This window comes from Sceloporus undulatus, chromosome 4, assembly GCF_019175285.1.
Source record: "Sceloporus undulatus isolate JIND9_A2432 ecotype Alabama chromosome 4, SceUnd_v1.1, whole genome shotgun sequence".
Classification (NCBI taxonomy): Eukaryota; Metazoa; Chordata; class Lepidosauria; order Squamata; family Phrynosomatidae; genus Sceloporus; species Sceloporus undulatus.
Window position 1 is genome coordinate 87,221,699 of NC_056525.1, and position 14,578 is coordinate 87,236,276.

General features: G+C 38.7%; 1 protein-coding gene across 2 annotated transcripts in view; it reads right to left on the bottom strand.

The window, feature by feature from the left end:
• Nucleotides 1-14,578, bottom strand: part of C4H1orf87 (chromosome 4 C1orf87 homolog) — a 47,043-nt gene that overhangs the window by 12,388 nt on the left and 20,077 nt on the right. For both annotated transcript variants that reach the window (XM_042462122.1, XM_042462123.1), the window contains exons 4-7: nucleotides 14,156-14,281; nucleotides 12,126-12,389; nucleotides 8,029-8,138; nucleotides 2,753-2,891 (exon numbers count right to left, since the gene is read on the bottom strand). In XM_042462122.1, coding sequence (XP_042318056.1) covers nucleotides 2,753-2,891; nucleotides 8,029-8,138; nucleotides 12,126-12,389; nucleotides 14,156-14,281 — 639 coding nt within the window. The remainder of the gene's footprint in view (nucleotides 1-2,752; nucleotides 2,892-8,028; nucleotides 8,139-12,125; nucleotides 12,390-14,155; nucleotides 14,282-14,578) is intronic.

The following is a 14,578-nucleotide window of genomic DNA, read 5'->3' on the forward strand; positions in this document are numbered from 1 at the left end:
AGGCAAACCTATCATGAGGTTTTCTTGTCAGGACTTGTTCACAGGGGTTTGCCCTTCGCTTCACCTGAGGCTGAGAGCATGTGATTTGCCCAAGATCACCCAGGGATGTCATGACTGACCTCGGAATCGAACCCTGGTCTCCAAAGTCATAGTCCAACACTCAGACCTCTATGCCATGCTGGCTCTCTAGACACAATTATACACTATACAATTATAGTACTAACATTCTACTTTAGCTGCCATAGTTCTATCCCATGGAATCCTGAGATTTGCAATTTAGGGAGAAGTAATTAGAATTCTCAGCCAGATAGAGTTAATGCCCCATCCCAGGATTCCATAGGATGCAGCCATGGCAGTTTAAATGGGGAGTCATAGTGCTATAATTATATAGTGTGGAAGAGCCTCTTGCTATGCTCCTTACTAGAGCTTAAGAAAGTTATTTTTTCGACTATAACTTTGACAGCATGGCCACCAAGGATCCTGGGAGCGATAGTCCAAAAAGTAACATTTCCAACTTCTGCTTCTTACCCTATCCTTTTGTGGTGCACGTGCTGCCAGTTAGCTTTCCATGATTTATTACAAAAATGTCAGTAGAAAGCTTAATTAGGAACATGTCAGTCAACAATGACATTTTTGAATGTGTTGAAATTTAACATAATTTTAAAAAACAACAACAAGCCAGCGTACTCTGTGTGTGGGTGTGATGTACCTAAAATCTTGTTTTTTTAAAGTACAAAACATTGAAAGGTTGAACAAAATATATTCTGGAAGAAGGAGACTACTTTTATCAAGAAACTTTTATTTGAACCGAATAGTCTGAAGGCTGGTTCATGTAAGGCACAGAGCCTGACAGAAATCAGGATAATTTTTACCTATTTATTATGTATTAAACTGACTAATATCCAAATTTTTAGAGCAGGGATGGGCAAATATGGCTTGTGGGTTGTATGCTGCTCCTGAACCCCACTTTTTCATATAGAAACAAATGGCTATTGTTGTTGTGTGCCTTGAAGTCATTTCTGACTTATGGCTACCCTATCATTGGGTTTTCTTGGCATGATTATTTCAGAGATGTTTTTGCCATCGCCATCCTCTGAGGTTGAAAGAGTATGACTTGCCCAAGGTCACCCAGTAGATTTCCATGGTTAAGCAGAGATCTGAACCCTGGTCTCCAGAGTCATAGTCCAATGTCAAACCCATAACAGTGCTCAAGACTATTAGGCTATTATACTAGTCATGACTAATTCAAAAATAAAGGAGGAACAGCTGTTGGCATTTTTGAATGGGAACTATACCTCACTTTATACTGAAACCAGCAAAAAGAGCCTTGGGATCGGCAAAAGTAGTGATTCCAACTTGAGGTTGTTGTGTTTTTTTTTTTAACTATCTAATCCAGAGAACTGAATTCACTGTTAGAGAAGCTCCCAGAAGCTGCATTTCTCTGGTAGGTGAGTCAAAGGGAACATAGTGGGACCAAAAATATCAGCTCTACAGTTTAGTATTGGATGGAGGGCACTCCAAAAGCTCCACATGAATGTCCCATGTGATCCAGAGGACCAGCCCATGAGCCTTGGTAGAGTTGGATTCAAACTCCAGGAGCTCTACAATAACAGTCAGGACCTCTTTAGTTTTTCATACCAGAGATCTTTAGCAGCTTTACCTGGAGATCCCTACATGAGTAGAGATCCCTACATGTAGCAATATACTTTTGCCTCAGACTATTGGGAACGGCAAGATTCCCCCCCCCCCCCCCGAAATTTGAACTCAGTTTGCATCTATTTAAGTAAGCTGAAGACAAAAGGGAGAAAGCAGGGAGATTTTCTGAGAGACAGCACTCCCTGGGAATAAAAATATAAGAGTAAGGCATAAGAAAGTGATAATAATTTTTCTCCATGCTTTCCTGCCATACAGTTTCAAGCTTTCTTCAAATAAAATATTAAAATCAGTTACATAGTTTTAGGCTGCATCCACACTGTAGAAATAATCTGGTTTGATACCACTTTAACTGCCATGGTTCCATGCTATGGAATTCTGGGAAATGTAGTTTGTTGTGAAGAGTGATGCTCTGGTGCCACAACAAACCATACTTTCCAAAATTCCATAGCATGGAGCCATGGCAGTTAAAGTGGTGTCAAACTGAATTATTTTACAGTGCAGATGCATCTTAAATAAATGCACTAAAACCCCCAATTACAGTAATACATTTATTAAGACAGAACGAGGGGGAGGAGGAGAAACAACATCAACATCTATGATTCTATGATTGTAAGAGACAAAAGAGGCCACAAAGTAGTTTGCAATCTCTTGAGTTTTTCAGAACTCTTCCTTAATCTGGAAATTTTGTTTTATATAGATTATTATAGATAAATGTGTGATAAATTCATAAATTAAATTATGTAATGTTGTATTATGTAAATTTGATATTTTCAGTTGTGGTACCAACCAAATGGACTCACTGAAAATCATATTTTGTCCCTTAGCACCAAAACTCAGGCTTAGCTATGTTTGTTAATAGCAAGAATTTGGACAGAAAAATAATCTGAATTACTATTTTGTAACTGAGATTTCATTATATTTTGATAGATCTGTTTAACTGTGATGACCATCATTTCTGGCCAACAGTGATGAGGAATAATGGTAGCTGCAGTCTAATAACATCTGAAAAGTCACAGGCTGCCAGACCTGGCCTATATATAGAAAGTGTTTCATGAAGATACAGTTTGGCTAGGAGATTATGATGGCTATTTTTTACCTCAGAGAATGAAAGAAGGCCTGAGCTAGTTTTGTCTTGTTGTTGAAAACTCAGGCTTAGTTTTCCTAAATTCATTTCTCCTTTATGATCTTCCAAGATTTGCTTCAGGGTTTGGAATGCATCTTCCTGAGTCCAGGACCTATGGAATGATAATGCATACAAGAGAGTGGTAATTTTGGAAGCAATTCACCATTGCCCTTACAGTTTCCTTCTGAAATATACAAAAAATCCAGATGATTTCCAACCCCTCCCAAAATCTACTCGAAACCACTTGAAAAACAACCGAACCATGACTCCAGTTATGAAGCAAATTGTGGAGCTGATTACACAGTAAATAATACATAATAATCTGAATTAACATGTTGAAACTGAAAAGAAGTCTAAAAGAAATGAAACTAAAAACTCCAGACTTCTAAACTGGATTCAAGTCACATTAAGTTACAGCAGGTTCCATATGACAGAGAAGGGATAAGTCTGGTTGGTGCTGCCACAGTCAACCATGCATATTTGCGACTCTGACTTTTGCAGATTTCATTATTTACGGATTGATTAATATGTCATCTCTAGGAATTTCTAGGTCCTCCAGCACGACTCTGTGGCCAACTTTCACCAGACGTTGGACTAGAGGACCTAGAGATTCCTAGAGAGAACACTTCTCTAGGCATTTGTAGGTTCTCCAGTACAATTCAGTGGTCAACTTCTGGTGGATGTCGACCACAGAGTTGTGCTGCAGGACCTAGAGATTCCTAGAGAAGTGTTCTGTCAGGTAAAAAAATGTAGCATTTTTTTATTTGTGGTTTTCCCACTTTCACAAGAGTCCTGTGTCCCTAATCCCAGCAAATGTTGAGGATCCACTGTAGTTCTAAGCCTATAACAACTTTATACTGTTTTCATTTGATGTTTTTAATTGTTTTTTAAAATTTTACTGTAAAATCTTCTAAAATGTTTTTATTTGTGAGTCAGCTTTCTAGGAAAAAATGAAATATATAAATTTTAAAAATGATGATGATGATGATGATGATGATGAATGATTTATTGAGAGCCAGTATGGTATAGTGGTTTGACTGCTAGAACTCCAGGAGACTAGAATTGAATTCCTTGCTCAGACATGGAAACCTATTGAGAAAGTCATGTTCTCTCAGCCTTAGAGGAAGGCAATGGCAAATCTCCTGTGAATAAATGTTGCTGAGAAAACCCTAAGATAAGGTCACCATATGTCACAGTTATCTTGAAGGCACATAACAACTTAATGAGGCTTCTACTTCGGTGACATAGCTGGCTATGATTCCTTAGCAGGGTGCAGGTACTGCACCCATCTAGATTTGCTCCCTTCTTACTTTTGGCCAGTTTTTCTGTGCATGAAAATGGTTTTCACCCCATTATGTAAGGTTGCCAAGATACCTTTAATGGTTATGTAGAAGAGGGAATTTCACCAAGTGTTGCTTGTCATACAACCATATAACAAGCAACACCTGCTGAAATTCTGTCTTCCACACAACCATTGATAACACAGAAACCTTCTCTAGTTTCTATTCTGGCAGCCCTACTGCTGGGGCTTACCATCCCGGAACCTCAGCCTATGTTGATGCTTTTGTGCCACATGGACAATAATGTTTCTTCAAAATCAGATGTGTTTAGGATGGGGTAGTAAAAATCTGGTGCTTATGTCTGATATTTTGGTATGCTGAAATATACCACAATATGCAACTGCATACTGTATAAATTTTGTTGTTGTGTGCCTTCAAGTTGTTTATGACTTATGGGGACCCTAAGGCGAACCTATCATGGGGGTTTCTGGAGCTGAGAGTGTGTGACTCATGTAGGGTAACCTACATTACAGTGTGCCTATGTTATACGCCGCTTTCAGCATACGCTGAAAGCCATGCAGGGAGGAAGAGGTGGTGCATCCCATAGGGATGAATGGGGCGCACACCCATGGTGCGTATGTGCCACCACGATGCCGCAGGCACGAACCCCATTCATTTAAATGGGGCTCGAGCATAGGAGTTTTTTGTTGTATGCGAGGGAGTCCGGAACGGATCCCCCACGTAAAATAAGGGCGCACTGTATTGAAATTGTTGATCTTGTGTTCTTCTTTATTCTTTTATATTTACATGGTGCTTTTAAAAATCCTTTAAAGAAGAATTAGATTTCTTATTAAAAAAAGAAAAATATAGTAGTAATGTAAATGGGAGCTTTTCTTGTGTTCAGTTTTTTGTACCTTTAGATAACTTTTTGTCAGATGAACATTGTTTTAAACTGTTACACTTTAAAGGAAATGTTTTGGACTTTTTTAATAACATAACTAGATGTCACACTGAGACAAGAGACATAAACCTATGGCAATTTAAATCCTTGTACACTTGATGGTTTGGTGCTGACCCAGCACAAGACAGACAATACATCAACATGACTTCTTCATTTAGCACCTCTTTAAATAGGTCCCTGTACAACTTTAGAGGTTTAGATCAAAGCCACACAAAAGACAGACACATCCCACAAACTACAAAACAGGAAGAAAAAAGTCCTCTACAGGTGTCTGGAAAGGAAAGCTGTGAATTCTAAGATGGAATTTTTAAAAATGTATCAAATAACGCACAGTTTGACATTGCAATCAAAATGTTATAATCAAAACTCAAAAGAACAGAAGTGACAAATGTACAGTCAAAGATACAAAAATCTTAGATGCCTGAAACAACAAAGTAGGATAAGTATCCATCTTTGATTTGCAGTCTGTCTACACAGACTTCTGAAAGATTAGGCTTCTAGTTAAATAGTGATCATTTTGGCTACAGTAACAAAATGGTCACTATTTAACAAAACACCTAATCATTCAGAAGTCTGTATAAACAGACAGATTGAGAATAATAATAAAAAAAAATTTTTTTTAAGTCATTTCATTAATCCAAATAAGTCCATTTTCTTCTGTATAGCATTTTAGGGCCAATGTGGTCATTTTGCATCTGGCTATATGGATATAGCCAGGTGCTTCTCCAATCCTGCTCATTGTAAAGCATGAAATGGCTGTACATGGTGGCTTTAGGGGCTTTTCAATAAGTCATGCAGTCTCTGTGCTTCAGAAGGCTAAAAGGAATATCATCCCAAGCAGTACTCCTTAAAATGAAGCACAGATATCTATTTGTTTGAAGATTCATCCACTCAGCATATTTTTTTAAAAATAGATACAGTCAGCCCTTCGTATCCAGAATTTTTTTATCCATGGATTCAACCATCCATGGCTTAAAAATATTAAAAGAAAATATAAATTCTAAAAAGCAAACCTTGATTTTACCATTTTCATGAGGGACAACTTACTATGGCACTGTATATAACAGGACTTGAACATCCATGGATTTTGGTATTCATGGGGAGTCCTGGAACCAAACCCCAGTGGATACCAAGGACTGTAGCATGATCAACAGACATAATCTCTATAGCTTTGCATATTGACAGAAAAAGCCTCCAACTACCCTATAGGAGTTGTGGGGACAATTTCATATCACTTCTGTTCATACCAATTTAGAATACTTTCTGGGTTACCTTAGGCAAATCACATGCTCTCAGCCTCAAGGGAATGGCAAACCTTTCTGAACAAATCTTGCCAATGAAAACCCACGATAGGTTCACCATAGGGTCACCACAAGCCGGAAATGACATGAAGGCACATAACAACATCTCTAACGCTATAGCCCTTAATATAATTAACCTAGGATTTTATCACATGGAGGGAAAAGAGGGGAGAAAAAGGCATAATCCTGGCTGAACTATGTGATTGCAAGGAAGATTTTCACACAATGTTGGACGCAATCGGGCGTTCTCCCGTGAGTAACCCACAATGCTCTGGTAACAAACCATTCACAGGGAACTCCGGTGAATGCATTCACAATAGCGGGAGTGAGGCACAATTGTGATAGTGTGAAAGTCAATTGCGCTTCATTACCACTATTTCACAAGCAACTAGGGACACACAGAACGCACTGTGGTAGCCACAATCCATTCTCATTGTCAGGATCAGTTTTGTAGTGGATTTCAGTCTTTTCTCGAGCTATGGGGCAGCATTTAGTTAACACTGGAGTAAAACACTGTGTTGAAGTAATAAATTTTAATTTGCAGTCTTTTTTCTGTGCAGCTGGGAACAGGATTTGCGAAACCGCACATGCGCAAAGCAATCAATTGTGATATGCTAACAATTCATTTTAGGATGTGTGTGAAACGCCACTGTGGTATTATTTTTAATTGCACAATTGTGTGACTGTGTGAAACCATCAAGACACTATGGAACTATTGTTGCCTTTTATTTTCATCACCGCAATTATTGCTGAATTGGTCATTGTGTGATAAACTCCCTAGACTGTAAGCCATTGGTTACTGTGATACATTCTTCTGAATACACATTCACAGAGTTGTGATGTTAATCTTATAAAACCCATCACCTGCACTACCCAGCCATTGTAAAGCATCTAGAAAAATGGAAGTTTTATAATACCAACGTGTAATATACATGACGGCTTGAGCAGAAGGAAGAACACTACTGTATGTGATTTTCATAAATTCATACAGTAAGTGTAGCGCTAATTTCTTGTACAGCCAGATGATGAATGCAGGTTTGGGATAGACATGCATATACACCCACATGTTTTGACTAGTATTCCAGCTACACCTTTTCTGTGTTAAATGACACAGTATGATCTCATAATCCATTCAGAAGGAAATCCCATTGAGTTCAATGAAGTTTATTTCAAGAAAGAGGGTCAATGTGAAGTCTTAAACTTCTCAGCTATGAAAATAGCACTTATATTGTGCGCATGCATCTCTCTCTCTCTCTCTCTCTCTCTCTCTCTCTGTGTGTGTGTGTGTGTGTGTGTGGGGTGGTTTGTTGTGTATATATATATATATATATATATATATATATATCATAAAGGCATATGTCTCCTTGCTAGTGTTCCCTGCCAAGGTTAATTAACAGGAAGTCTGCCTAATCTCCACAGATACAACCCAGCAGTCTACAGAGTAGGTGTTCATAGACTCAGAACATGTTTCCTTAGCAGGAATTTTGGACGGCTGGGAGAGAAAAATCTGTCCTCTTAAGGACTACATAAAATTATTTTCTGTGGATAAGTGAGCCAATTTTTCATTTGGAACCCTTCTGAGTGGCTTATAATAACAGCCCCTATTAGATCCTTACCAGATGGAGACTAAGAGGAGGATCCCCCCCCCCATAAGATACATTGCTCATTTATTGACAGTAAAAAGTATGCTGAAAATTAAAACAGAACCTTTTCCTCTGTTTCTTTACATGCTGTGTCTTCTCCGGAAGGGAACGTGTTTGCTGCATTGGACTTTCTGCCACTAGTCTTAAAAACCAGAACAACTTTTTATAATTTACCTACAAGAGAGGCAAGGAAGTTTAATTTTGAAAGGTAGTTCAAAACACCAACACCCAACAGTATAGGAAAATGCTTCTGTCATTGGATGAATTGACTTCATGGAAATGTAACACACTTGTTACTGAAACAAATAAAATAATTAACCCTTACAATAATGCAAGGATGAGTTTGTTTGTGCTTATCTGTAACAATGCTATGTAAGTAATTATTACAGATAAATGTTATTTGTAATTAATTCCTCTTCCCACTATAAAATTAGCATATACATTACTTTTGTAACATCACTTTTGTAACAAAGGATAATTTCACTGATTTGTGCTTTAAATACAACTTCTTATGATATTATAACAATTATGTGCTTTATTAGTGATGGAGGTGGAATATTACATGGTTCAGGTGCTGGCTAATGCTGCACCTCGTGCTGTTGAATGAAACACACTGAGGGTTGTTTTTTCCCCCATAACTACAAGCAACTACCTTGTTACTTTGAAGAAATGAGAAATACTTTTGAAGTGGTGGCAGTACTAGCAACTAACTATTTTGGTGGGGCTTGGGACATTTTTAAACCTTTGTTGTCTGGCAGGAGGGCAGTGGGGCAATGGCAACAGATCAATGGGGTGCTAAATCTACCTTGGGCTCTAAAGGAGCTATTCAAGTTGCACAATCCCACATTCAGACTAAAGCCCAGAATAGGCCCTATGTCCCACTACCATGAGAACCACCAGCAGCCACTGGAAGAAGTTCCAGGCAGAGTTGAAAGGCTGTAAAACCAGTCTCAGGAGCAATATGGGCTGCAAAATTCCCACTCTTGGCTACCCTTTGTCCAGGATCCTGCTTTCCAATGTCCAGCCCAGGCGGCTATGGGAGGTCTGTTAGTAGCACATGAAAGCAATAGGTATCTCATGCTAATCTTATCTCCAGCAATTGATATGCAGATGCATACTACCTCTGATACTGGAGACAGCATGTAGCTATCCTTCCCACTGACAGTCTTATCTTCTATGAATTGGTCTAACAGGCTGTGCAGGCTGCCCCTTTTAGAGCCAGATTGGGGCCGCAGCAACCACATGCTGTGGCCCTGATATGGCCTCTGCAGGGTGCAAAAGGGAGCTATAAAAAGAGGTTCTTTTTGTGCCCTGCAAAGGGCACAATAGCCCTCATCACCGTGGCTTTACAGCTGTGGATGCAGTGCCAGGAGAGCACCATGACACTGTGTGCTTTATGGTGCAGTGCACAGCTTCACGCCATCCTAAGGGTGGAGCCAGGGCATGTGTTGTGTAGATACTATGCCCCGACTCCGCCCCCAACCCAGCCAAAGATGCTGATGTGCACAGGGCCTAAGTCTACTTTAAAGCCATCCTTGTTGGTGGCCATCGCCACATTTTGTGATAATAAATCCTACAGTTTAACTGTGCACAATGCTGTACATCTAAACAGTGTTGCTGCTTTTCTCATAATTGAAACAGAAAATGGTATTTATTTATTTATTTGTTGCAGTTATCTGTGCCTCCTAAATAGATTGTGATAGCAACAGAAGATCCACTATGGTACAACCTTTCTATGGTGGTGAGACTGCTTGCCCTTCTGATGCAAGAGGCTACGCTGCTGGTAGCAGTGCTGCTGGTACAGTTTCATGTGTTAGACAGGCTTTTCCTGAGAAGCCAAACTAAATGTGAAAAAGAGATACTGGGCGGCGGCAGCAGCAGTGAAAGGTGATACTGGTAGAGGATCTCTCAGAGAGAATGACATTGGCACAATAGCTAATGCTATTTAATACTATGCAGAAGAAGGCAATGGTATACTAATCCTGAAGGCATATACTATGAAAACCCTATGATGATACAGTCCAAAATGAAACAAGAGCTAACTACGGGAATAGTACTGTAGCTAATGATGCAACTGGATTCTAGTTGAAAAGGATGTTCAGCTGTTCATTGCTCAGAGGTGAAAGGAAAGTCTGAACCTGCACAACACATATTATAGAAACACGGAATGTGAGAAGCATGAATCAGGGGAAGCTTGGCATTATAAAACAAGAAATGAAATGTATAAATGTTTCAATATTTGGGTGAGTGAGCTAAAATGGACAGGAATGGGACATTTTCAGTCAGATAACTACACAGTGTTTTACTCAGAATCTAAGAATAAATGGAGTGACATTTATAGCAAAGAGAGATGTAGCAAGAACAATCAATTGATATAATGCAAAGTCTGATAGAATAATATCAATATGACTTCAGGGCACATCCATAAATATTACCATAATCCAAATTTATGCTCCAGCCACAGAGGCAGAAGAGGAACTAACTGCTCTATGTTGGAGTCCAAGAAGAATTGTTCATACACCAAAACAGGATATCCCAGTAATGAAAGGAGACTGGAATGGAAATTAAATTAAATTAAATTAAAGGGGGGAGCAGAATCAAACATGGTAGGAGAATTTGGCCTAGGATCAAGAAATGAAGCAAGAGAGTGACTGAGTGAATTTTATGAGGCCAACACATTATTCAGGCAACCAAAAAAGTGACTATATACATGGACATTACCTGATGGCCAATATAGAAATCAAATAGATTACATAATTAGAAATAGAAGATAGAGAAGCTCCATTCTCTCTGCAAAAACAAGACCAGGAACAGATTGTGACACAGACCATGAACTGCTAATATAAAAATGTGACTAAAGCTAAAGAAGAACACCAAATAATTGTGCCAAAATACAACGTGAAGAACATCTATGCAGAATTTAAAGATATCATAAAAATAGATTTGCACTATCAAGCCGAATTGACTGGGAGCCAGAAGAATGCTAGACTGAAACCAGGGACACTGTCAGGGAGGAAAGTTAAAAGACATTATCTGGACTCAAAAAGTGCAAAGACAGGTTTCCAGTTGAACATTAAGAAAACAACAACAACAACAACAAAATGATCACAGATTATTTCCATAACTTTAAGGTAAAGGATGAAGACACTGAAAGCTTTCAAGATTTTTCCATACCTTGATTCAGTCATTAATCAGAATGGAGACTGCAGTCAATACATCAGAAGAACACTAGGATTTGGAAGGGCAGCTATGGAGGAACTAGATGAAATCCTGAAGTGTAAAGCCTTATAATTGGATAATGAAGTCAAGATTGTCCATGCCATTGTATTTATCATGTCTATGACAGTTGGACAGTGAAGAAGGTGCATAGGAGGAGAATCAACTCATTTGAAATGTGGTGCTGGAGGATAGTTCTGTAGATAACCTGGACTGCCAAAAGCACAAATAAATGGGTCCTAGAGCCAGAGCTCTACCTGGAAGCCAAGATAACTAAATGAAGATTGTCATACTTTGGACATACCATACGAAGATATAACTAGAAAATTCAATAATGCTTGGCAATATGAAAGGCAGTAGGAAAAAAAGATGGCCCTAGTGGTCTCTTCCAACTCTATGATTCTATGACTTATTCAAGATGCAACAGCCCTGAGTTTGCAAGGCCTAAGTAGGGCTGTTGATGATGGATCTCTCATCCATAAGGTCATCACGAGTTGGAATGACTTGGAAGTCTCTCATTTATAAAGTCAGCATGAGTTGAAGTTGACTTGATGGCAGTGAATAATATTTACAAATATTTACGAAATACACTGGTACCCCGGGATACGAACGCGCCGCGTTACGAATTTTTCGGGTTACGAAAAAAAAACATTTAATTAATTATTTCCGGGTTACGAAGGTTTCCCCGGGTTGCGAAAAAAAGCCGGCGCTATTTTAAATGGAGCCGCGGCGGAGCCGCGGCTTTTCCCCATTAGCGCCTATGGGGATTCGGCTTACGAAGGTTTTTCGGGTTACGAAAATGGCGCCGGAACGAATTAATTTCGTAACCCGGGGGACGAGTGTATAATCTGTATTACTAAAACGCAAGCATTTTTTTTAACGTACACCCATTATGTCCAAATTATAAGCATTTTGTCCACAATGAAAAATATTGCATTAACTTACCAATTCTGGATCATTTGCATTTAAAAATTTATTGAAAAGTAGTTTGACTGTTGGTAACTTTAGTGGGACTTCATGCTTCAGGAGCAAGTGGCTCAGCTGTGCCTGAGATAGAAATTCTGAAACTTTGGGGTCCAAAATACTGCATTCTTCCTTCAGCTTGTCTAATACAGCCAAGCTCAAAGAATAAAGCTCAAGTTCTTTTTTGAGGACAGCCAGAAGGGAATCATTTTCCTCATGTATTTCTCTTGAGTCTTCCATGATATTCTGATTTTTTTAAATTAAAAAACCAAAACAAAACAAATGCAAGTATTAAAACAGAACTACATTAAAGAGACAATTTTAAAACACATCAGTACAGAAAATATTATAATTCCTGGTAAAATGTACCCTCTTCAGCACCTGGTTTCACAGCCAAGGGAAAGCCACTGAGAAAGTCACCGATAAATAATAATTTTTACTTATTGGGACAAATTTTAAAAATAAAAAATTCCACAAAATTAGAAGCAGAAGATGCCATATATATTCGTGTACAAGTCAACCTCATGTATAAGTTGAGGGAAGGTTTTAGGATCAAAATCTTGGATTTTGATATGCCCCGTGGATAAGTCGAGGGCAGAATTTAGGAGTCAGATTTTAAGGTTGGCTTCAAAGTGGAAATGGAGGGGGGGGGGGGAGAGAAGCTTTGTTTTCAGAGGAAACGCAAGGAGGAGGAGGAGGAAGAGGAGAAGGAGGAGAAGCAAAGGTTTGGAGATCAGCTTCCAAGCAGAGGGAAAATGGGGAAATGCAAAGAGGAGGCAAGGTTTGGAGATCAGCTTGCAAACAGAGGGAAAATGGGGAAATGCAAAGAGGAGGCAAGGTTTGGAGATCAGCTTGCAAACGGAGGGAAAATGGGGAAATGCAAAGAAAGGCAAGGTTTGGAGATCAGCTTGCAAGCAGAGGGAAAATGGGGAAATGCAAAGAGGAGAAAGAAAAATTTGGAGATAGGATTGAGAAGGGAATCACTACATGCACACTCACACTGGTGCCTCGCAGCTCTTTCAGCAAGTGCTGCTGAGGCATGGAGAGTGGGACATCAGGGCTACTTTTTAAAGGAGCTTTATGAGCATTATTATTGTTTGTTATTGTTGTTGTTAACTGTCCTCCAGTCAATCTCAAGCCATGGTAACTGTATTGACCCTTGTATAATTCAACCCCAGATTTTAGGGTCAATATTTGGGCATAAATTTCTCGACTTATAGTTGAGTATATACAGTAAATCTAATATCTCAAAAGGCACTGCATCCAGACCATAGATATCAGGCAAGTGTTTTGCTCTTGCAAATATAAAAACTCTTTCAAGATTCTTTAAAAAAAATACTCCATAGTCTATTAGGCAAAGAGTAAAATGGCTGTTTCCATTTTCATGTGCAAAAAGGCAAGAGATGTTTTAGATGCTAACTTCAAACACACAGTCCAGTAGAAATCCATACAGAAGTAAGAAGGACAGGAATTCTAAGGACATGCCTAAATACCATAAAGGCACCAGATCTTGTCTGATCTTGGGAGCTAAGCAGGGTCAGCCCTGGTCAGTACTTGGATAGAGACGACCAATGAATACAAGGTGATGTAGGTTTTATTTCAGAGGAAGGACCTGGCAAAACCACTTCTGAATATTCTTTGCCCAAAAAAGCCCTATAAAATTCACGGAGTTGTCATAAGTCAACAGACAACTTGAAGGTACACACACACACACACACACGAGAACTAGCAGCAAGTTCCGAGAGCATACAAACATCTCGAGAGCATTATCCTTCAAATTACCAATCTTTGTGTGTCAACTTAAATAATAACATCATAAAGTAGTACAGTCCCCCCTCCCCAATATATATATATATATACACGTTTGCTCACAAATAATAACTGGATTATTAAGAAAAAATGATAAGCAGCAAATTCTGTACACCCAAAGTATGCACTTTGAGCATAAGCACCCTAAAAAATGTATATTACAACCACTAGCCAGAAATTCATGGTTACTCATATTTATTTACCTCTTGTCTTTCATGTTGTCCTGAAGTTTGTGGTCCAACAGATGGCTTTTTGAGAGTATGAATGTAAGACAAAGACTTGTCTCCAGAAGGAGCAGTGACACAATGCATATTTACTGGTTTCAGACCCTAAAATAATGAATAGTTAGAAGGGATGCAATCAAGGAAAAACATTTATTGTGTAAAATAAGTGCACCTACTAAAACACTTTGAATAAGAAAAATTGTAATGTATGAAATAGTCTATAATTTATAAGCCAACTAGGCTTATGCTTTCTCTGCAGAATTCTAATAATAAAATACCATTCCAGATGTTAACCAGTCTCAGAGCTTTATCACACTAGTGCGATTCCATGGGGAAATGGGATTTAAATGAGAATTAAATTAAATTTGAATTTAAACACAACCTGCAAAGTCAGGAAGTTTA